This window comes from Sitophilus oryzae, unplaced genomic scaffold (assembly GCF_002938485.1).
Source record: "Sitophilus oryzae breed Bouriz unplaced genomic scaffold, Soryzae_2.0 scaffold_1436_pilon_pilon, whole genome shotgun sequence".
Taxonomy (NCBI): domain Eukaryota; kingdom Metazoa; phylum Arthropoda; class Insecta; order Coleoptera; family Curculionidae; genus Sitophilus; species Sitophilus oryzae.
Window position 1 is genome coordinate 401,785 of NW_022146100.1, and position 25,810 is coordinate 427,594.

At 31.7% G+C, this 25,810-nt stretch overlaps 1 protein-coding gene across 2 annotated transcripts in view; it reads right to left on the reverse strand.

Annotated features, from left to right (window-relative positions):
• The window catches only part of LOC115876396 (mediator of RNA polymerase II transcription subunit 25-like), a 36,677-nt gene extending 10,986 nt beyond the window's left edge, over positions 1-25,691 (reverse strand). For both annotated transcript variants that reach the window (XM_030892168.1, XM_030892169.1), the window contains exons 1-13: positions 25,416-25,691; positions 25,189-25,359; positions 24,915-25,134; positions 24,715-24,860; positions 24,432-24,652; positions 24,231-24,314; positions 21,876-22,043; positions 19,427-19,572; positions 9,305-9,468; positions 9,082-9,244; positions 8,750-8,929; positions 4,859-5,036; positions 1,934-2,143 (exon numbers count right to left, since the gene is read on the reverse strand). In XM_030892168.1, the coding sequence (XP_030748028.1) occupies positions 1,934-2,143; positions 4,859-5,036; positions 8,750-8,929; positions 9,082-9,244; positions 9,305-9,468; positions 19,427-19,572; positions 21,876-22,043; positions 24,231-24,314; positions 24,432-24,652; positions 24,715-24,860; positions 24,915-25,134; positions 25,189-25,359; positions 25,416-25,537 (2,173 nt within the window). In that variant the 5' untranslated portion in view covers positions 25,538-25,691. The remainder of the gene's footprint in view (positions 1-1,933; positions 2,144-4,858; positions 5,037-8,749; positions 8,930-9,081; positions 9,245-9,304; positions 9,469-19,426; positions 19,573-21,875; positions 22,044-24,230; positions 24,315-24,431; positions 24,653-24,714; positions 24,861-24,914; positions 25,135-25,188; positions 25,360-25,415) is intronic.
• Between the last annotated feature and the right edge of the window lie 119 nt (positions 25,692-25,810).

Below are 25,810 nucleotides of genomic sequence, written 5' to 3' on the forward strand. Positions count from 1 at the left end.
AAAATGAAAAAACTGATTGTAAAGGATGTATTTAAATTAACATAGCAGCCGATCCACAACTGTTAGTATATTCAGAATATTATATTATATTATGGATTGTTATAAAAATGTTTATAATAATATAATATATAACAAAATATAATAAATAAAAAGGGCTGTTTCTTTTCCGTGTTCTATATCTTCTAGTCAATAAAGGATAAAATAGATAATTTTTATAATTTGAATCCAAAACTGTCCTTATGAATCATTTTACCTGAATCATTACCTGGGAGCAACTGTAACTATAATTAGTCATAACCGAAAACAAGAATTTTTTAACCTTCTCAATCCATAATTATATTATAAATCTGAAACTATTATCAAAATTTAAAACTAATAAATTATATATATTATGCGGTATATAAACATATATAAGCCTATTTTCCATCGCTTCATAAAAATTACGGGGCCCTGATTGCGAATGTGATTTTGCGATCTAGTCTAGGCCGATGTGTTGGGAGCTGCGAACGAAAATCGCAATCGCCGCTCTTCGTTGGCGTGCTCCTGATGCCGCGCCGGTGCCAACGAAAATCGCAATCGCAATGCTGGGATGAGCTGCGATTTTCGTTCAGCTCCTCGTTCGCCTGTCCACTGCCGTGTTGAAGACGCGCCGCCGCCGGCCGGGGCGTACGAGAATCGCAATATTGCGATTTTCGTTCGCAGCTCATCGTTCGGCTTCTCAGTGCCGTGTCGATGCAACGCCGGTGCGAACGAAAATCGCAATGCTGTGATTTTCGTTCGCAGCTCTTCGTTCGCGTGCCCACTGCGATTGCAAATCGCAACTCATGTAATATTGGTTGCCTAAAAATCCAAAATCGGCAGATATATGTTTCAATCGCAAGTCGCAGTTTGCTATGGAAAGGAATCACAGGTTGCGATTGCGAATTTACAATCGCTGCGATTAAATCGCAGTTTGCGATTTTCTGCTCATCTCTATTACCAAGTTATATAATAATATCGCCATATTGTTTTTTCTCATGCTGGCATAAATGTGAGAAAATTTTATCCAGTTTGTATGTTAATGGAATTCTTGCTTTGCTTTATCATCACCATTACAAATGATTAATTAAACCGCAAATTTTAATTTCAAATAAACCATATGCGAAAATGTCAAAAGTTGACATATGATATGTCATTTTATTCAGAGTGTTATTTTCTGTCGAATAAAGTAAAAAAAAAATACCGAGGGTGCCATTTAAAAATCAAAAAGTTGTAGTCATCTACGGTGAAACAGGAAGTAACCGGTAATAATAATGTATAACCGGAAAGCATAAGATCCCTCCCAATAAATCAATTTCCGAAAAAAATAAAACAAATATTGTTTAGTGGATAATTTTATTCATGCAGTGAGTTTGTAAACGTCAAATTTTAAAATGTTTTGTTTGCTAATTTGTAATGTAATTATAGTGTTGTATCTTTTTACATTTAGTGAATTTATTATTGTTTTTTTTTCTAAAGATAAAGATAAAGGCTAACCTTTATTTTGGCGTGTGCAAATACTGTTTGTAATTGACACGAAATATATTGAGAATGAGTATTGCGCTTTTGTTATAAATCGAAACTTCATAATCTGGTTTAATAAAATTAAACTATAGTCTGTGTGGCGAGAAAATGCACGATCTCGAAAGGTGATATTCAAAAAGTACAGAAAAACCGTCACTTTTGAGCTGAAATGACAGATAACAAATAATGCCATACTCATATTATACTCTTTCACTGATATGATCACAAAGTAACATAATACAATCACAATACATAAAAGAAATCACAGTCGCTTTTTTTTAATTGTAGAAGTTTTAAGACGACACGATGGAAAAACTTTTTTTCCTTACAAGTGATTACATTTTATAAATTTTTACAGAAAGTGTAGTTTTAAGTGTTATAAATGTTTTACCTTGTTGTCCGACATTTTGTCCCATTATTCCGGCAATATTGGGTCCACCGGGTTGACCGATCGGATTACCCGGTTGTCCTATGTTCCCGCCCGGTTGACCTATACCGGATCCGCCCTGGCCAATGGCAGATCCGGATTGAACGATGCCAGTTTGACCCATTGTTTGTCCTATTCCAGGACCGGGTTGTCCTAGAGGTGCTCCCGGCTGGCCTAAATATTAGTTGGCATTCAGTTGGCATCGATATTTATTGAATAATTTTCAGCTAAACCGCAACAAACTAAAATGCGTGATATGTATGTTGCATTTTTTATGAAGCATTTGTACTCTGTAATCTCTTTGTAATCTCTCGCCAGGTCGAGCACAGCCGTACCATCCTTTTTTCGAAGGTATTAGCGGCACTTTTGACCACCCTGTAACTTCGTTGTCAAAAATCTCGAAATATCCTTATATGGATTAAATAAAAGTTAGCTGTCTAGCCGCTACCGGTAACTGGATTTCCAGTCGAGAAAAAGATGGAAAACTAGAATTAATCGGAGCGGTCTCTTCTGATTTTATTTATACAGAGTATTGTAGCTAAACGATGAGATTTTTACAAATTGTAAGTTTTGGGTTCGATGAAGGACTATTAGAGGTACAATTTAAAAATAATTTTACAAGATACAGAGTGTCCCAAATAAGTAAAAAATATCAAAGTTGTATTTTTTTAAATGGAACACCCTGTATATTATTTCATTTTTAGTTTCTACGATTAAAATAAAGGTAAATTTGATTAAGGTTTATTATACTTAAACCTTACCGTTTTTGAAATATTTTCAATTTTGTGAAATTGCAGTAAAAATTTTAAGGCTTCATTTCTCCAAGGGTATCAAAGTTTTTAATACTAAATATTTACTGAAGTTTATTTATTGATCAGTTATTTTGTTGCAATAATAAAAATAATACTACCTTATACAGAGTGCCTAAAAATTAATTTTAAATAATTATTAGCTTCAAACGGCAATAACTTGTTTAATTTAAACGGAACACCTTGTATATTTTACGAGAATCAGATGCACAATTTAATTGTCTATCAAATTATATTATACCATTTTTTACCTATCTCTTTAAGTTTCCATAGAAAATGCATTTTCTTGTAATTTAGAACTTATTTATCAATATACCCATGGAATATTGACATTTTAGATTATTTTTAAAGATGTACCAAATTTTTAAAGAGTACAGATACTAAAATTGTCGATATAATTTGTTTATTTTATTAAAAAATAAAAAAAAAATGTTTAAATATTTGTTAAAGGGGACCAATTAATATGATTCCAGTATTCAAACTACATTAACTGACTGTTTGCGTTGATTAATAATAATTGCTCCAAATACTAAAAAACTGAATTTTGTATGGGTATTAGACAGTCTGATAAAAAGAAACACCTTAAAAATGACATTTCATTTTTTAATAAATACTTATTTATAACAACAGAGACTTTATTTTGATAACTTATTATTATATTGATTTCTGACTCAAATCCACATTTATTTAGAATAATTTATTAACGAACACAATTAAGTATGTAATTAATTAGTATATTGGCGGAAATAATGGTGTTATATTTAATTAATGGTATACTCTTTATAAAGATTTAAATAGTTTTCTTTTTGCATACATAATGGGCTAGTAATATTATCGTTTTGCTAAAAACGATAATATTACTAGCCTGTACATTTTGTACATTTGCTGCTTTAAAAAACAATCTAAAATGTCAATATTCCATGGGTCTATTGATAAATAGGGTCTAAATTATAAGAAAATGCATTTTCTACGAAAACTTGAAGGGATAGGTAAAAAATGGTATAATACAATTTGATAGACAATTAAATTGTTCATCTGATTCTCCTAAAATATTCAGGGCGTTCCATTTAAATTAAAGAAGTTATTGGCGTTTAAAGCTAGAAATTATTTAAAATAAATTTTTAGACACTCTGTATAAGGTAGTATTATTTTTATTATTGCAACACAATAACTGATCAATAAATAAACTTCAGTAAATATTTAGTATTAAAAACTTTGATACCCTTGGAGAAATGAAGTCTTGAAATTTTTACTGCAATTTCCCAAAATTGAAAATATTTCAAAAACGGTAAGGTTTAAGTATAATAAACCTTAATCAAATTTACCTTTATTTTAATCGTAGAAACTAAAAATGTAATAATATACAGGGTGTTCCATTTAAAAAAATGCAACTTTGATATTTTTTACTTATTTGGGACACTCTGTATCTTGTCAAATTATTTTTAAATTGTACCTCTAATAGTCCTTCATCGAACCCAAAACTTGAAATTTGTAAAAATATAATCGTTTAGCTACAATACTCCGTGTCGTATGTGGTGAACAACCCTGTATACCAATGTACCAACAATAATTCAAGGATTATGGATTTTTTCTAGCCAGACTTTAACTTGTAATGAAGAGTCCCTATTTATTTTTTTAGTTTAATATGTTAAATGCTAGGCTTGAACATATTTCGACCAAAGTATATTCGACTAAAGTATTCCGCTAGTTCGGAAGGCCGAACTCGGGAGGCCCGAGTTCGAGGCTGCATCGGGGCATAATTTTTTTTATTTTATTTTCGTTAATATTCTAATTGTAAAATATTAAATGCATATCTTAAACAATAATTCAAGGATTTATCTTTTATAGTTTTCGAGAAAAAAACCTCATAGGTTCCTCATAAAAAAATAATTTTGAATAAGAAACATTTTTAAAGTTGATATTTGAGTTATAACGAAAGTCGGAAACACAAGTCGTTAGAAAACTAGAATTAATTCTGACTTAATTAATTATACGATAATTCAAAGTTTATGAATTATAGTCAAACTTCTTTATAGTCAAATAACTGTAATAAGTTTTAAAGAAAAATATAAGCTCTTACCAGTCCCAGATACATTTTGCGTGATTTGACCGCCACCCATAGACATGGTATTTGTTTGTGATATCATCAGTCCTTGACCGCTTTGGGAAGTGACAGGATTCGCCCCGCTCATTTGCTGGGTGTTCCCCATTGGTAGTTGACCGCCGCCTTGGGGGTTCATTGGTTGACCATTTCCGCCCTAAAAACATTAATTTGCGTAAAATAACTATCTTTATTTAGCTATTGACAGGAAAACCTAAGGCTGTATTCCATTTCGTGTTAGTTTTGGTTTTCTGTTCCATTTCTATGTTTTGGCTGAAATTTTTATTATTACGGAACACGGTTCCTGAGAAATATCTGTTCCTATTGTCAGTATAAATCAGCGCAAAAAGGCTAGTTTTTCTGACCTGTTTGTTAGTGATATGGCAGTCGATGTCTTTTTTGTAGCAAAAAATACTTGAAATAGTTTTAACAGCTCATTCACAAACTTTGAATAAGAAGACTAAGGAAGGAGCATATTAAAAATCTTAGGGCCACCGCGACGGGCCTCAAATATGGCCGCCTTAAATTCCCGTTTATCAGTGCCGTTCTAATTTTATTTAAAAAATGTAAAACTATGATGTAGGGTAGACGTGGGGTAGACTCAATCATTTTTTTTTTAATTTTACGTTGTGAATAAATGTTGCTAGTTATTAAAATTATCTAATAAAAATGGATAAGTTATAATAATTATTTATAACCATAAACGTAGCGTATCGGATGTTGAAGCAGGTAAGTCAAATTGACGTATCTAAATTCTTTGACATCTAATCTTTGACAAGTAGTAAATAAAAGCAAAAATGCAAGAAAAAATATATAATTAGTTAATCTAGGTGAATTTCATAAATGATCGGTTTACTACACGTATGTATATTATATAGTCACTTACTAGGGAAAAGTTGTTCCATTATTTCACTCGATTTTTGCCGAGATCTACCGCACGCTACACAACCAACTATTTTAGAGCCTTTTTCGATAAATCGCGATAGTGTCACTGTTAATTTAAGTTCTGCCACGATTTCCATCTAGATTTACTACCTTTATACAACTATCAGTAGTAGAATAAATAATAAATAACATTCGTAAGCTCCGTAAAGACTGACAAATCCACAAAATTTCAAATCAAATTCAAATGTCTAAAATAAATCATCAAACAGAACTGTCAGGGATCACCACCCTAGAGTGCTTTTTCCGCCCACCATGCTGAAAGTGAGACCATTTGTCACCAAGCGAAATTCCCCAATGGCGTAACATCAGAAATTAGCTTGTACCTAAACGATACAAAATATTTATTAAAACGTAAACTAATATATCGTTCATTTTAGAGTAATGCATAAATATACAATTTTGTATTTTATAGTCTCACCTTTATAGTATTAGAATATCTAAGTCGATAATGCAAAATTTATTTAACAGTCACAGTGGACTGATCATCAAGACAATTGTTTATTTATTAACGTGTATATAATGTATAATTAAATAAAAAATATTGTAAATATATATGTTTTAAACGTGTATGTATATATATATATATATATATATATAGATTTATTAAACCGCTTATACGAGCCCAAAAACTACGTTGCTTCATTGGGCTCAGACCCGATTTCGACATTTCAGGCCCGGGGTCGGGTCTGAGTACGATTTCAGTGGTTATCGTCTAGAACGGTTTCCCCACTTCCCCTGACCAAATTTCAGCTGGGCCTGAAAAAATACGGCGTCAGCGATGGCTATGAAATCATCGATCGTCATTTACAAGCCAACTGGACGCTGTTTTTTTCGATCATACGGTATAATAATGAATCTAGCCAATCCCCTTCACACACGCTTACCGATTCAATGAATAATGTAATTTTTAATATTTGTTACCTTCAATCATAAGAATATCCTAATTTTCCACAAAAAAATAAACAATTCTAGAAGCTTTGTGTTATTTTATTTATTTTTAAATTTTTATTAATTACTCACTGAAACTATTATTATACACCAAATTTACCAAATATTTTGAAAGGATATTTAAAAAAATATAGTAACAAGTAGCCCACCACAAGTTTGTCCACCCCCAGCAAACCTTGGCAGGTAAATGTAAGTTTTATGTAACAACTATACATATAGAATTTTTATAACCAAAGTTTTTCATGTTTTTTTTTATAGTTTACAATTATTATTTTACATATTTGATAACAATACTGTATACATTTTTTTACATGTAAAATATATAAGAAAATGTTTATTGCAGAAATTGTATTTCTCTGATTATAATTCCCTACGTCACTGGAGAAATCCATGCTGAGTAGCATTATTTAAAGTTTTAAACATTAATTATAATACAGGATATTGAAAATACTACTTGGAATTATTAAAAATAGTTTAGTTTGTATGCGGTACAAGACATATTAAAAGCATTTTACATATTTTTACTGCTATAATGAAAAAAAATGTACATTTTATGAGTACATAACAAAAGTTGTGTATGGATTTTTACATGTGAAATGTAATTCCAGCCACTTTTTTCTCGCTTCGGCCTTTGCAGCCATACGCTGAACATCTCACCATACTAAACAACACAGTATATAAATTTAAAACAAAACAGTAGTCACAAAAAACATAAAAATTCGCTTAGTGTCACCTCGACATCTTGTCACCAAAGTATGGCCGCCAACCGAATTTTGGCCTCCAAAACAGATCACTGGAGACTTTGAATAAGAAGACTAAGGAAGGATTACAGTTGAGGATTACAGTTGAGTTTATAATCATCTGCTGATGATGCTAACATGGTTAGCGAAACGCGCGTCCAGTGTAAAAGTAAAAGTGTTTTGGTGTATTGTGGTAATTTAGTGTTTTTATTTTGTTAAGGAAGGAGCATAATGCTATCCATGTATTCATGCATGGTGGGCGAAAAAGCACTCTAGGGTGAGGATCCTTGACAGTTCTGTTTGACGATTCATTTGACACATTTGAATTTGATTTGAAATTTTGTGGATTTGTCAGTCTTTACGGAGCTTATTTTATGTTATTTATTATTTATTCTACTACTGATGGATTTGTATAAAGGTAGTAAAATCTAGATGGAAATGTGCAACGGCAAATTAACAGTGACACTATCGCGATTATCGAAAAGACTAATAGTTAGTTGTGTAGCGTGCGGCAGATCTCGGCAAAAAGTAGTGAAATAATGGAACAACTTTTCGCTAATGAAATTATTCTCATAATATACATACGTTAGTAGTAAACCGACCATTGAAATTCACTTAATTAACTTCTGATTATATATTTTTTCTTGCATTTAGCTTTATTTATTACTTGTCAAAAGATTTAGATACGTTAATTTGACTTACTTGCTTCAGTAGCGTATCGGATGTTTGTGTTAATAAAACTTATTATAACTTATCAATTTTATTAGAATTATATATTTTATAACAATTTTAATAACTACCAACATTTATTCACAACGTAAAATAAAACAACAAATTATTGAGTCTACCCCACGTCTACCCTACATCATAGTTTTACATTTTTTAAATAAAATTAGAATGACACTGATAAACCGGAATTTAAGTCGGCCATATTTGAGGCCCATCGCGGTGTACCTAAGATTTTTTATATGCTCCTTCCTTAGTCTTCTTATTCAAAGACTGGAGAATATGCGTGTTACCCGTCCCCTCTCTTTCCTTGTCTAAGATTTATCATCATTAAATTTAAAACGTTCTATAATAAGAATTTTGAAATTTGTTATATTAGTTTTACAAACTGTTCTTAGGAACCGAACCGTAATTTTCAGCATGCATTAAAAAAGTATCATGACATACATAAATTGAAACATCATGACAATACAGACACTTAAATAAAAAAAAAAGAAGTATAATACTATACCTGTCGCATTTGCGTTGATTTTTGTTGTTGAATAACTTTTCTCAGTCTATCCACAAACGCTACTTGGTCATTTGGTATAAAACCCAGATATGCCCTCTTATCTGCAGTGTACAGAAGAATAAGTACTTTGATATCACATGATGGGGGATTTTGGGTGTTTGTAAAATGCACACAACCAGCCTAAAAATTGCATGATAAAAATTAGTTAAAATTATGTTTAAAAATAACCAGTGTGTACCAAAAATTTTAATAAGTTGTGAATAATTTGGCTGACACTGTATACCAAGAAAGATTCTCTGCATTTATTTGTATTTATTTCATTTGTTACTTACAAAGCCAGAATTCATGACTCTCGTTAATGATTCTAGCGCCTCACAATGCGTGGGATGGAACAAGACCGATTTGGAATTCTTTAGATAAGACCCGCCAATATTACCAATCAATTGCTTTGGCATTAACTGCATAATAAGCTTTTGAGGCCATCCATCTGCTTTCCTAAGAAATCGATTTAAAATTAAATCAAAATTAAACACTTTAAAAACATAGTCTGCCTACATTTCGGGTTCGCCATCTTTGGAACTGGATGAAACTTGACAAGGAACGTGCCTAGTGACTTTTTGTTGATCTGTAGGATTTTTAGGTTTCTCAATCCATTCAAGCACACCCTGCCAAATAGTATGACGTTCCCTGCTGCTCTGTGGAGGAGCCGCTTGCGTATTCTAAAACAAAGTTGATAATAAAATCATCTGTAGTAAGGTTCCCTAACCGGGATCCCGGTGTATGTTTATCCCCGAAATCCCGATATTAAATAGTTAAAAACCCAAACTAAAAATTTTCGAAAGAAATCAGTACATGTATAATATTATTTCATATATTTTTCATTTTATTGATTTTATGGAAAGCACTGTTCATTAAAATGTTGTATCCTATGTTATAGGGCTTGTTTCTCTCTACAATTTCCTGTCTCACAATGTACCGTTTGTGTCCGGGAAGGGATCACAGTTTCAGAGTTGTCAATTTTCGAAAGAAATCAGTACATGTATAATATTATTTCATACATTTTACATTATATTAATTTTATGGAAAGCACTGTTCATTAAAATGTTGTATCCTATGTTATAGGGCTTGTTTCTCTCTACAATTTCCTGTCTCACAATGTACCGTTTGTGTCCGGGAAGGGATCATAGTTTCAGAGTTGTCGATTTTCGAAGAAATCGAGCACATGTATAATATTATTTCATATATTTTACATTATATTAATTTTATGGAAAGCACTGTTCTATTAAAATGTTGTATCCCATGTTATAGGGCTTGTTTCTCTCTACAATTTCCTGTCTCACAATGTACCGTTTGTGTCCGGAAGGGATCATAGTTTCAGAGTTGTCGATTTTCGAAAGAAATCAGTACATGTATAATATTATTTCATATATTTTACATTATATTAATTTTATGGAAAGCACTGTTCATTAAAATGTTGTATCCCATGTTATAGGGCTTGTTTCTCTCTACAATTTCCTGTCTCACAATGTACCGTTTGTGTCCGGGAAGGGATCATAGTTTCAGAGTTGTCGATTTTCGAAAGAAATCAGTACATGTATAATATTATTTCATATATTTTACATTATATTAATTTTATGGAATAGTGATGGGCAAAACTGTTATTTTTAGATAACAGTTGAAACTGTTATAGTTATTTATAAAAAACAGCTTAAAATAACAGCTTAAAAATAACAGGTTTCTTTATTTTATTGCTAAATATCTGAAAGAGTATGAAGCGGTCGCCGCCAGGCGTATTAACGCAGTTGCAAGTTGCTACAATGACATGCTCGGTGGTAGTATTTCCAGGGTGTCTAAAATTTCTAAATATCGATTGTTATCTAAATACCTCTCTAAAAACGGTCGTTGTTTACAAATAAGCGCTGTTTACAAATTGCGATATAAAAAAAGCCAAAATTCCGCCACTCGTCTATACGTATACATTCCGATCTACCTACGCCTTGCCCCTCGATCGGCGTAGATCACAATTGCGTAGCAGTGTACAGGGTGCATCTCACTCGACGGACAAGAAGCTCTTAGTTATAATTTTACCATTTGTGGTCAAAAATAGCAATATAAGAAAATGTGTAATTACATATTCTTCATAAGTAAACCAACTATACACTAGAGTTCAGTTAATTTTACACTTAAACTAGCGTGTACCCGCGACTTCGTTCGCGTCGAATTAATAATTTGTAATGGTGATGATAAAGCAAAGCAAAAATTTCTATTGACATACAAACTGGATAAAATTTTCTCACATTTGCCAAAAATAAGCTTTAAACGTCGAGCAGTTTAAGCAGATCATTGGTTAATCAATTACTCAACTTTTGGAACACCCTGTATTATTTTTTAAAAAATTTCAAAATATGTAAAAAACAAAATAAATTATGCGTGTCAAGCGTTTCCCGAAAGACTAACCGTTTTTAAATAACAAATATTGTAATATTTGAGGGGCGTTTTCACCCTCTTGGAATTTAAGATTCGAGAAACCCCTCCTTATCAACCTCAACCCCACAGTCAATCCGTTTGCCAAAATCAGCTTTAAACGTTAAGCAGAATCGTGATTACTCAATGGTCACATTTTATGAAACACCCTGTATATATTTTTAAAATCTTAAAATATGTAAAACAACAGAAAATAAAATATACGTGTTTAAAGAGTTTTCAGGAAAACTCACCGGTTTTTAAAATAAAAATATTCTAATATTTGAGGTGGTTTCACTTCCTTTAATTCGAGTTTCGAAAAATCCTTCTTATCGAACCTCTACACCCTAAAGTCAATCCGTTTTCCAAAAATCAGCTTTTTTACGTCCAAGGGCTTTAAGCAGGATCGTGATTAATCAATGACCAGATTTTCAAAACACCCTGTATATATTTTTAAAAAATCTTAAAATATTATTCTGAAAATTTTCAGAATAAATAAATACCTAAATATTGAAACTTAATAACGTACTGAAACATACAGCGCCATAATATCTCGACCTCCGCCCGTTATGCTCGTAACGGGTTGAAAAACAATATATCTAAAACAACTGATGCGTTATTCTCCAACCTGTTTCGAACTTCCATCGACAATCGACCGATGCAGCAGCCTTCCTTTCCCACTCCTGTTATCTCGACCGCCAGGCGTTATGCCCGCAACTGTTTCAAAAACCTGCTTCTTTTATATCCTATTATTTTTAAGCTGTTATAAGCGCAATACGACCGTCGACGGGATCGACCGAAGCAGCTACGTTCGCCGCGCATTCCCCCACTCCGTTGTCCGTTGTCTCGCCGCCTGTATCGATGGTTGACGATATAACAGGTTTTCCATCCATACTAGTTGTTTTTTGGAATTGCTTTGAGCAGCATAGAATTTCGGGGCGGTGCAGAGCGCCGACTTCGTTTTCGTTTCACGGCGGCCGATCTCCACGGTATTAATTTACATTTTATATCTGTTATTTTTTAGAAGTAGTAACGGTTGCGTTATGTTATTTCTAAATAATTGTTATAAAATAACAGATAGTTAAATAACAACCCATCACTATTATGGAAAGCACTGTTCATTAAAATGTTGTATCCCATGTTATAGGGCTTGTTTCTCTCTACAATTTCCTGTCTCACAATGTACCGTTTGTGTCCGGGAAGGGATCATAGTTTCAGAGTTGTCGATTTTCGAAAGAAATCAGTACATGTATAATATTATTTCATATATTTTACATTATATTAATTTTATGGAAAAGCACTGTTCATTAAAATGTTGTATCCCATGTTATAGGGCTTGTTTCTCTCTACAATTTCCTGTCTCACAATGTACCGTTTGTGTCCGGGAAGGGATCATAGTTTCAAGTTGTCGATTTTTCAGAAAGAAATCAGTACATATAATATTATTTCATATATTTTACATTATATTAATTTTATGGAAAGCACTGTTCATTAAAATGTTGTATCCCATGTTATAGGGCTTGTTTCTCTCTACAATTTCACCAATCTCACAATGTACCGTTTGTGTCAGGAAGGGATCATAGTTTCAAGTTGTCGATTTTCGAAAGAAATCAGTACATGTATAATATTATTTCATATATTTTTACATTATATTAATTTTATGGAAAGCACTGTTCATTAAAATGTTGTATCCCATGTTATAGGGCTTGTTTCTCTCTACAATTTCCTGTCTCACAATGTACCGTTTGTGTCCGGGAAGGGATCATAGTTTCAGAGTTGTCGATTTTCGAAAGAAATCAGTACATGTATAATATTATTTCATATATTTTACATTATATTAATTTTATGGAAAGCACTGTTCATTAAAATGTTGTATCCCATGTTATAGGGCTTGTTTCTCTCTACAATTTCCTGTCTCACAATGTACGTTTGTGTCAGGGAGGGATCATAGTTTCAGAGTTGTCGATTTTCGAAAAGAAATCAGTACATGTATAATATTATTTCATATATTTTACATTATATTAATTTTTATGGAAAGCACTGTTCATTAAAATGTTGTATCCCATGTTATAGGGCTTGTTTCTCTCTAATTTCCTGTCTCACAATGTACCGTTTGTGTCCGGGAAGGGATCATAGTTTCAAGTTGTCGATTTTCGAAAAGAAATCAGTACATGTATAATATTATTTCATATATTTTACATTATATTAATTTTATGAAAGCACTGTTCATTAAAATGTTGTATCCCATGTTATAGGGCTTGTTTCTCTCTACAATTTCCTGTCTCACAATGTACCGTTTGTGTCCAGGAAGGGATCATAGTTTCAGAGTTGTCGATTTTCGAAAGAAATCAATTGCATGTATATTATTTCATATATTTTACATTATATTAATTTATGGAAAGCACTGTTCATTAAAATGTTGTATCCCATGTTATAGGGCTTGTGTTCTCTCAATTTCCTGTCTCACAATGTACCGTTTGTGTCCAAGGAAGGGATCGCGGTTTCAGAGTTGTCGATTTTTCCGAAGAAATCAGTACATGTATAATATTATTTCATATATTTTACATTATATTAATTTTATGGAAGCACTGTTCATTAAAATGTTGTATCCCATGTTATAGGGCTTGTTTCTCTCTACAATTTCCTGTCTCACAATGTACCGTTTGTGTCAGGGAAGGGATCATAGTTTCAGAGTTGTCGATTTTCAGAAAGAAATCAGGTATGTATAATATTATTCATATATTTTACATTATATTAATTTTATGAAGGACACTGTTCATTAAAATGTTGTATCCCATGTTATAGGGCTTGTTTCTCTCTACAATTTCCTGTCTCACAATGTACCGTTTATTGTCCGGGAAGGGATCATAGTTTCAGAGTTGTCGATTTTCGAAAAGAAATCAGTACATGTATAATATTATTTCATATATTTTACATTATATTAATTTTATAATAGCACTTTGTTCATTAAAATGTTGTATCCCATGTTATAGGGCTTGTTTCTCTCTACAATTTCCTGTCTCACAATGTACCGTTTGTGTCCGGGAAGGGATCATAGTTTCAGAGTTGTCGATTTTCGAAAGAAATCAGTACATGTATAATATTATTTCATATATTTTACATTATATTAATTTTATGGAAAGCACTGTTCATTAAAATGTTGTATCCCATGTTATAGGGCTTGTTTCTCTCTACAATTTCCTGTCTTACAATGTACCGTTTGTGTCCGGGAAGGGATCATAGTTTCATAGTTGTCGATTTTCGAAAGAAATCAGTACATGTATAATATTATTTCATATATTTTACATTATATTAATTTTATGGAAAGCACTGTTCATTAAAATGTCGTATCCTATGTTATAGAGGCTTGTTTCTCTCTACAATTTCACAATCTTACAATGTACCGTTTGTGTCCGGGAAGGGATCATAGTTTCATAGTTGTCCCATTTTCGAAAGAAATGGTACATGTATAATATTATTTCATATATTTTATTATATTAATTTTATGGAAAGCACTGTTCATTAAAATGTTGTATCCCATGTTATAGGGCTTGTTTCTCTCTACAATTTCTGTCTTACAATGTACCGTTTGTGTCCGGGAAGGGATCATAGTTTCATAGTTGTCGATTTTCGAAAAGAAATCCAGTACATGTATAATATTATTTCATATATTTTACATTATATTAATTTTATGGAAAGCACTGTTCATTAAAATGTCATTATCCTATGTTATAGGGCTTGTTTCTCTCTACAATTTCCTGTCTTACAATGTACCGTTTGTGTCAGGAAGAGGATCATAGTTTCATAGTTGTCGATTTTCGAAAGAAATCAGTACATATATAATATTATTTCATATATTTTACATTATATTGAATTTTATGGAAAGCTACTGTTCATTAAAATGTTTATCCCATGTTATAGGGCTTGTTTCTCTCTACAATTTCCTGTCTCACAATGTACCGTTTGTGTCCGGGAAGGGATCATAGTTTCAAGAGTTGTCGATTTTCGAAAGAAATCAGTACATGTATAATATTATTTCATATATTTTACATTATATTAATTTTATGGAAAGCACTGTTCATTAAAATGTTGTATCCCCATGTTATAGGGCTTGTTTCTCTCTACAATTTCTGTCTCACAATGTACCGTTTGTGTCCGGGAAGGGATCATAGTTTCAGAGTTGTCGATTTTCGAAAGAAATCAGTACATGTATAATATTATTTCATATATTTTACATTATATTAATTTTATGGAAAGCACTGTTCATTAAAATGTTGTATCATATTATAGGGCTTGTTTCTCTCTACAATTTCCTGTCTCACAATGTACCGTTTGTGTCCGGGAAGGGATCATAGTTTCAGAGTTGTCGATTTTCGAAAATCAGTACATTGTATAATATTATTTCATATATTTTTACATTATATTAATTTATGGAAAGCACTGTTCATTAAAATGTTGTATCCCATGTTATAGGACTTGTTTCTCTCTGTTTCCTGTCTCATACAATGTACCGTTTGTGTCCGGGAAGGATCATAGTTTCAGAGTTGTCGATTTTCGAAAGAAATCAGTACATGTATAATATTATTTCATATATTTTTACATTATATTAATTTTATGGAAAGCACTGTTCATTAAAATGTTGTATCCATGTTATAGGGCTTGTTTCTCTCTACAATTTCCTGTCTCACAATGTACCGTTTGTTGTCCGGGAAGGGATCATAGTTTCAGAGTTGTCGATTTTCGAAAGAAATCAAGTACATATAATATTATTTCTATATATTTTACATTATATTAATTTTATGGAAAGCACTGTTCATTAAAATGTTGTATCCCATGTTATAGGAAGCTTGTTTCTCTCTACAATTTCCTGTCACAATGTACCGTTTGTGTGTGTCCGGGAAGGGATCATAGTTTCAGAGTTGTCGATTTTCGAAAGAAATCAGTACATGTATAATATTATTTCATATATTTTACATTATATTAATTTTATGGAAAGCACTGTTCATTAAAATGTTGTATCCCATGTTATAGGGCTTGTTTCTCTCTACAATTTCCTGTCTCACAATGTACCGTTTGTGTCCGGGAAGGGATCATAGTTTCAGAGTTGTCGATTTTCGAAATCAGTACATCATAATATTATTTCCATATATTTTTACATTATATTAATTTTATGGAAAGCACTGTTCATTAAAATATCGTATCCTATATGTTATAGGGCTTGTTTCTCTCTACAATTTCCTGTCTTACAATGTACCGTTTGTGTCCGGGAAGGGATCATAGTTTCATAGTTGTCGATTTTCGAAAGAAATCAGTACATGTATAATATTATTTCATATATATTTACATTATATTAATTTTATGGAAAGCACTGTTCATTAAAATGTCGTATCCTATCATTATAGAGGCTTGTTTCTCTCTACAATTTCCTGTCTTACAATGTACCGTTTGTGTCCAGGAAGGGATCATAGTTTCATAGTTGTCGATCGAAAAAATCAGTATATGCTTATAATATTATTTCATATATTTTACATTATATTAATTTTATGGAAAGCACTGTTCATTAAAATGTCGTATCCTATGTTATAGGGCTTGTTTCTCTCTACAATTTCCTGTCTTACAATGTACCGTTTGTGTCCGGGAAGGGATCATAGTTTCATAGTTGTCGATTTTCGAAAGAAATCAGTACATGTATAATATTATTTCATATATTTTACATTATATTAATTTTATGGAAAGCACTGTTCATTAAAATGTCGTATCCTATGTTATAGGGCTTGTTTCTCTCTACAATTTCCTGTCTTACAATGTACCGTTTGTGTCCGGGAAGGGATCATAGTTTCATAGTTGTCGATTTTCGAAAGAAATCAGTACATGTATAATATTATTTCATATAATACATTATATTAATTTTATGGAAAGCACTGTTCATTAAAATGTCCGTATCCTATGTTATAGGGCTTGTTTCTCTCTACAATTTCCTGTCTTACAATGTACCGTTTGTGTCCGGGAAGGGATCCATAGTTTTTCATAGTTGTCGATTTTCGAAAGAAATCAGTACATGTATAATATTATTTCATATATTTTACATTATATTAATTTTATGGAAAGCACTGTTCATTAAAATGTTGTATCCTATGTTATAGGGCTTGTTTCTCTCTACAATTTCCTGTCTCACAATGTACCGTTTGTGTCCGGGAAGGGATCATAGTTTCATAGTTGTCGATTTTCGAAAGAAATCAGTACATGTATAATATTATTTCATATATTTTTCATTTTATTAATTTTATAGAAAGCACTGTTCATTAAAATGTTGTATCCCATGTTATAGGGCTTGTTTCTCTCTACAATTTCCTGTCTCACAATGTACCGTTTGTGTGTCCGGGAAGGGATCACATAGTTTCATAGTTGTCGATTTTCGAAAGAAATCAGTACATGTATAATATTATTTCATATATTTTACATTATATTAATTTTATGGAAAGCACTGTTCATTAAAATGTTGTATCTATGTTAGGGCTTGTTTCTCTCTACAATTTCCTGTCTCACAATGTACCGTTTGTGTCCGAGGAAGGATCATAGTTTCATAGTTGTCGATTTTCGAAAGAAATCAGTACATGTATAATATTATTTCATATATTTTACATTATATTAATTTTATGGAAAAGCACTGTTCATTAAAATGTTGTATCCTATGTTATAGGGCTTGTTTCTCTCTCTACAATTTCCTGTCTCACAATGTACCGTTTGTGTCCAGGGAAGGGATCATAGTTTCATAGTTGTCGATTTTCGAAAGAAATCAGTACATATATAATATTATTTCATATATTTTACATTATATATTAATTTTATGGAAAGCACTGTTCATTAAATGTTGTATCCTATGTTATAGGGCTTGTTTCTCTCTCTACAATTTCTGTCTCACAATGTACCGTTTGTGTCCGGGAAGGATCATAGTTTCATAGTTGTCGATTTTCAGAAAGAAATCAGTACATGTATAATATTATTTCATATATTTTTCATTTTATTGATTTTATAGGAAGCACTGTTCATTAAAATGTTGTATCCCATGTTATAGGGCTTGTTTCTCTCTACAATTCTGTCTTACAATGTACCGTTTGTGTCCGGGAAGGGATCATAGTTTCATAGTTGTTAAATTTCGAAAGAAATCAAGTACATGTATATATTATTTCATATATTTTACATTATATTAATTTTATGAAACTTTTGTTCATTAAAATGTCGTATCCTATGTTATAGGGCTTGTTTCTCTCTACAATTTCCTGTCTTACAATGTACCGTTTGTGTCCGGGAAGGGATCATAGTTTCATAGTTGTCGATTTTCGAAAAAGAAATCAGTACATGTATAATATTATTTCATATATTTTTACATTATATTAATTTTATGGAAAGCACTGTTCATTAAATATGTCGTATCCTATGTTATAGGGCTTGTTTCTCTCTACAATTTCCTGTCTTACAATGTACCGTTTGTGTGTCCGGGAAGGGATCTAGTTTCATAGTTGTCGATTTTCGAAAGAAATCAGTATATGTATATTATTTCATATTTTACACATTATATTAATTTTATGGAAAGCACTGTTCATTAAAATGTTGTATCCTATGTTATAGGGGCTTGTTTCTCTCTACAGAAATTTCCTGTCTCACAATGTACCGTTTGTGTCCGGGAAGGGATCATAGTTTCATAGTTGTCGATTTTCGAAAGAAATCAGTACATGTATAATATTATTTCATATATTTTTCATTTTATTAATTTTATAGAAAGCACTGTTCATTAAAATGTTGTATCCCATGTTATAGGGCTTGTTTCTCTCTACAATTTCCTGTCTCACAATGTACCGTTTCTGTCCGGGAAGGGATCATAGTTTCATAGTTGTCGATTTTCGAAAGAAATCAGTACATGTATAATATTATTTCATATATTTTACATTATATTAATTTTATGGAAAGCACTGTTCATTAAAATGTTGTATCCTATGTTATAGGGCTTGTTTCTCTCTACAATTTCCTGTCTCACAATGTACCGTTTGTGTTGGGGAAGGGATCATAGTTAATAACTTTTGACAGTTATAGGACAGTAATTGATAGAACCCCATAAAGTTATTGACTGTAAATTATTTTAGTAATGACACAAAACCTTATACTATGCAAAAAAACAAAAAACATTTCTTGTAAGAACATTAATGATAAACTTACCTGTGCTTGTGAAGTAACAACAGGATTGGGCTGAGAAACCTGAGGCATTGGGGAATTTATAGATGGATTCTGAGCCATTGAAGTTTGAACATTAGGCTGTTGTCCCATATTCATTTTATTTATGGGTGAATTCGCGTTAACGTTAACTAGATATTAAAAAAAAATTGAAAAAAAAAATATTAATATAATACCTTAAGAAGGAAAAATTAACGCGTCAGAGTAGCCATTAAAATGAAAATCGATAATTTCTGTCGAGTCAAAAATTTATATTTAGTTAAAAAAAAAATTCCTAGATAATAGTAATGTGCTTTTAATGGGCTCTTTCACAAAAAATTAAATACCCAATTCAAGGATAAAATCTGAAATAGAAGACTATTTTCAGTATATTTATCCAAAAAAAATAGTTCCATGACACTGAATAATTTTTTTATAGGCCCTCAAAATTGCTTTAATTTGAAATAATTTTAAAGCGCCAATTGATGACGTATGAAAAATACGCCCAATCACACTGCAGAACCGTGCTCGTCCCCCAGCCAACAACTGGCAACATTGCGATTTGATTTGACCAGCACCACCTCAACTCAAGGCCAATCAACATGATATGGGCAGGGCAAATATGGCGACGAAGGCAGCGCATTATTAAATTGTTTACCTTTAACCTGACAAGCCGGTAGTGGTTTCTCGTTCCGATTGCATACCAGAAATAATTAATTATCTCTAGTTTGTTGTGCTTCCGCAACACGTTTGTTTAGTTCTTAGTGTTCAGTGCATGGTGTGATCAGAAAATTGTGAAAATAACAGTGTAAAAAATCCAAACAGACATTCCACATAGGGAACTTCAAACTTTTGTGCTTGTCGTACTCCTCTATTATTAATTATTTTAAGGTAAGAACTAGAAGTATTTATCAAGATATTACACCTAAATGAGTAAAAGCCTTCACCTCAGTCTGCATAGTACCTTATAATGGTTACTTACAATAATCAAAAGATAGGTATTAAAGGGTAGGTAGTAACATTTTATTAGCATACCTTTTGCATGCTCTGTTCCCAAATTGTCCACGATCATTATAGAGGGGTCCCAAGGTTTCTGCTTTTATATTCCCCAAAATGACGAGCTTCGTAAAAATGATTGACAGCTATTAAAAGAGATAATTTCACTCCTACTAGTAGTTCTCGGGTAAGAAGTGCATTAAATATGCCTCAAAAGGCCAAGGCCCCAAAGCCTCTGTTACCCTAGTGAGGGATGTAGTTATGGATACAGCCACACTTACCTTACTACAAGTAAAATATTGGGAGAATAGACAAGCTTTTTACATCAAAAGATCACAGAAAGATATTGACAACATTCACATTTGAAAATATAAATGGCCTGGATGTAAGTCTTTTTTAGGTCTCACAATTGCCCCTCACATATGTCCAAATTTATTATTAAATCCATCTTGTTCCAGAATATCCAATATTTTATTGAAGAACTATGCAAAAAAAAAAGAAATGACGTTATAAAAAGGTATTTAGTTTTTTCTATATAAATCTTGAAACACATATTATATTTTTTAGTTATCCTCACCTATTATAGTTTAAATTTATTCCCATTTGTGTAATGCTGCAAAACATAAGAAAATTATTCATATTTTTTACTGACCAGTGTAGTTTCTAATTCCAGAGCATTTACCAAGGCTTTTACTAAGACAAGTAACTTCCTATACTGTCCATAATAGTATATATTTATCAAACGTGCAGTAAATTCTAAACTATGGTACAGGTAAGTGTTTCCAATTGAATATTTAGTTTATATTGCTATTTTCTGTCATATATTTCTGGTTATTTCTTTTCCGATGATTTTGAACACCCTATATATGCTACCTCAAGTTTGAATATTTACACTAGTACACTACCTACTATTTTCTGAGAAAAGCAGACCTTTTTATAAAAAGTAACTAACTGATGTTTCATAAAAGTAATAATACAAAAAATTCCATACTTATGTGGAGAGCTTTAGACTCCCTGTATATTAAAAAAATCAGTGAAATATTACGTAATCTAACGCGACATTTGTGTGAAAAATGTCTATTTGGAAATAAAACAGGTTTTAAAATACGCGCCAAATAAAGCACTTCTAACTCCGCTTCATATTGGAAAAGGTTGAATGGCCTTGTGTGGAGGCAGTGGTGGGTCATGCATGGCCCGGGCGTTGCCGCTTTTCAACATGCCAGGTGTGACGTATTAAAAATAAAGTGCGGATTTTTGTTCTGGGCTTTTTTGTTTTTATTTATTTTCTTAAGAACGACTTCAAATTTTTCGAAAGTGAGATAGCAGAAAATTCTAGAATTAATTGCTTTATTCAATTATGCTAATTCCAAAATATAGTGAAAGAGCCCATTCTATATATAAAATAACCAATTTCCAAGCCATCTCTGTCGCCGTTTTTTTTCGATGGTATGATACATACTTTGTCCAAATTGGTTGACATTTACGTTGCTGGCAGATATAGAAGGAGGTTGGTTGAGTTGAGCTATCAGGGCACTTCCACCAGATGTAGTGTTGACAGGCTGATTCTGAGGCATATATGGTCGCGGTTGCTGAGTGGGTGGCGGCATAGGCCATGTCGGTCTATTTCCTGTTTTTTTAACAAACTATTAGTACATTTATTTTTAAATAAGTGATCATTTGATAATCTAAGTTAATTAAAACATAGCTAATGTAGGATATTCAATTTTCTATAACTACAATCTGTATAACAAAAGAAAAATACACAAATCACTACACAAATAAAAGAAAAATACTCAAATACACAAATTAACCAACAAAAAATCAGAAATATTGATAAATAATAATTGGAACACTTTATTACCTATTTTTTTAGAAGTCATTATTATTTTAAAGTTTTATTGAGATTTTAAATAGCAAATTTCCACATTATCAAGCCTGTCTTAAGTATGTATACAGCGTATGTCCCAGAGGTCTATATAAAATTCCACTGTACGTTCTTAAGGTTAAGATATTTAGTTAACTATTTATTTTGGATTAAAACCTTTCAGGAACATTCTGTATCTAGTATACCTGGTGCCTCTCAAAAGTCTCTCCCCTATAACTTTTTTATTTTTACAGATAAAAAAAAACAGATTTGGTATTTTAGTATATGACATAGATTGACTTATTCAGTTGTTTATGGTCATTTCCTGTTTCACCGGAAATGACTTCAACTGTTGATTTTTAAATGACACCCTCAGTATTATTTACTTTATTCAATAGAAAATGACACTCTGAATACAATGACATATCATATGTCAACTTTTGACATTTTCGCCTATATGGTTTCTTCTTTGAATAAGAAGACTAAGGAAGGAGCATAATGCTATCCATGTATTCATGCATGGTGGGCGGAAAAGCCACCATAAAAGCTCTCTAGGGTGGGGATCCTTGACAGTTCTGTTAGACGATTCATTTGACATATTTGAATTTGATTTGAAATTTTGTGGATTTGTCAGTCTTTACGGAGCTTATTTTATGTTATTTGTTATTTATTCTACTACTGATAGTTGTATAAAGGTAGTAAATCTAGATGGAAATTGTGGCAGAACTTAAATTAACAGTGACACTATCGCGATTTATCGAAAAAGACTCTAAAATAGTTGGTTATTGTAGCGTGCGGTAGATCTCGGCAAAAATTGGTGAAATAATGGAACAACTTTTAAAGCTTCAGTAAGTGACTATATAATATACATACGTGTAGTAAACCGATCATTATGAAATTTACTTAAATTAACTAAATTATATATTTTTCTTGCATTTAGCTTTTATTTATTACTTGTCAAAGATTAGATGTCAAAGAATTTAGATACGTTAATTTGACTTACCTGCTTCAGTAGCGTATCGGATGTTTGTGTTAATAAATACTTATTATAACTTATCTATTTTTATTAGAATTATATATTTTTATAACACTTTTAATAACTACCAACATTTATTTACAACGTAAAATAAAACAACAAATTATTGAGTCTACCCCACGTCTATAGACTACATCATAGTTTTACATTTTTTAAATAAAATTAGAACGACACTGATAAACCGGAATTTAAGTCGGCCATATTTGAGGCCCATCGCGGTGTACCTAAGATTTTTGATATGCTCCTTCCTTAGTCTTCTTATTCAAAGGGTTTCTTTCAAATTTTTTCAATTTGACTCAAAATACCAATTGTGTGGTACCAAATAATTAGTAAAAAAATGATTTTTCCACCGTTGCTCCATTTGAAAAAATTGAGATATAATTATTAAAAATATGATTTGGGCATCTTTTAACCAGACAGGACAAGACACAAAAAACCTTAGACGATCAAATATATTTTTCCAAGGCTCCTTCATTAAATATTAGTGCTTTTAACACAGCCATGGCACTCTAGATTGAAAAAAGTTGACATATGATATGTCGTTCTATTCAGAATGTCATTTTCTATCGAATAAAGTAAAAATATACCAAAGGTGCCGTTTAAAAATCAAAAGTTTTAGTCATTTCCAGTGAAACAGGAAGTGATCAAAAATAATTAAATATGTCAATCAATACTAATTTATGTCATACACTAACACACCGAATTTCATTTTTCTATCAAAAAAAATAAAAAGTTATAGGGGCGAGCCACTTTTGAGATTACACCCGGTATGGCAAAAAACGGCAGCAACCTTTTTATTACATAATATTTAGTTATTGAAACAAGTACATGAAAAACAATAAATACTGGATAATATTTTTTTCTCTATTTGTTGCAAACTTTTTGGTACATACTATATAAAATAAAATTCTTACCTGTAGCAGCATGATAACCAGGTGGGGCAGGCATACCTGCCATTCCCATAGGAGCCATTTGAGTCGTTTGCATTATTCTACCAACTATATTAAGAAAATACAATATAATTATATTCACTATATTAAAGTGTAAACAATAAGACTCCCAACTCCTTGTTAGAAGCCAATTCTTAGTTTAATCAGTATAAAGTGCCAACCTACCTTGAGGATTTGGTGATCGATACACTGGACTTTGTCCAACAGTAGGCGAGTTATTACCCATCATGTTTGGATTCTGAGGTGTACCAATTTGTGAGTTATGTATTGGGCTGTCGTTTCCAGTTAACGGACTGGGCATAGAAGTTATAGGAAGAGGATTTGATGAAAGTTGAGGTTGATTGGTCACTGTGCCTGGAGGTGGACTTACCGGTCTTTCTTTTAAGCTATTTTTTTAAATAAATATATTTTTACTTATAACAATATTTATATTTTATTTGCTACCAACCTAAATCCTTTTAATAGAACTAAATGTCTGGGATCTCTAGCATAATTCTTTGTTTGTGAGGCAATAAGATCTCCACCACTCTTTTCAAACAACTTGTATAAGGGTGGTATTTTTCTAGGTGAAATAATTGACAAATTAACATTTTTCTAAAAAAAAAAAATAACAGATATGATTGGCTATCTTACTATTACAAAACTTACCTCTTGTAATATGGAGGCCAATTGTTCAGCATTTTTTCCAGCATATTGTTGACATTCAAACACCGGTAACAAATAAGGTGGCGAATTGCAAATCAAAATGCAATGCTTCTGAGTTACAATGTTAGGATCACGTTTTAACTGTAGCTCCTCAAAACAACACAGAGCTGTGGCTAGACCTTCAGCTATGTTGGCATGTGATTCTCCTTTTCCACCAATCAGTCTATCAAAATGAAGCTAATTAATAGAAATCTTTTTCATAAATTTTAAAACTTACTCAAGTCTTTCTATAGCGCTTATTACTTTGCTTGGACTTGAAAAAGGCCCAAAAGTATCACTACTTAGGCGCGGTAAACAATCAGCAGCTTGATATGTAACAATGCCGTAGGAAGAATTTGAGTTTTCTGATATATAGCTATTTTCATCTATACTACCTTGATTAAAATATCTTAAATAAAATACATTATAGTTAAAAAAAATATTATTATTCGGACTATAACTTACTCAATAGTAGGAATAATATATTTAAATGTTATATCTTCAATATAGGCTCCATTAACTGCTGTTGCTTCTATAAGAAAAACAACATCGGCCTGAATGCCGTGATCTGGCGTACACACTACCATATTTTAAATTTATAAATCACACTATTTTAAACCCAAAAAAGGATTAATTTTCAAATATTTTTAAATAATTCCGATTCCCATTCGTAATCACTCAAACGGTAAACAAAAAACAGCAGAGAAGAGACAGCAGTAAACAGAAAAACATTTCACAAATGTCCACAACTGAACTTTTCTGTCAATTGTCAATGTAAATTTATTATAAGTCTTTCTCTATGGTCAATTTGATCATATACTTGTACAAATATTTTGCAGACCATGATCATATATAATTAG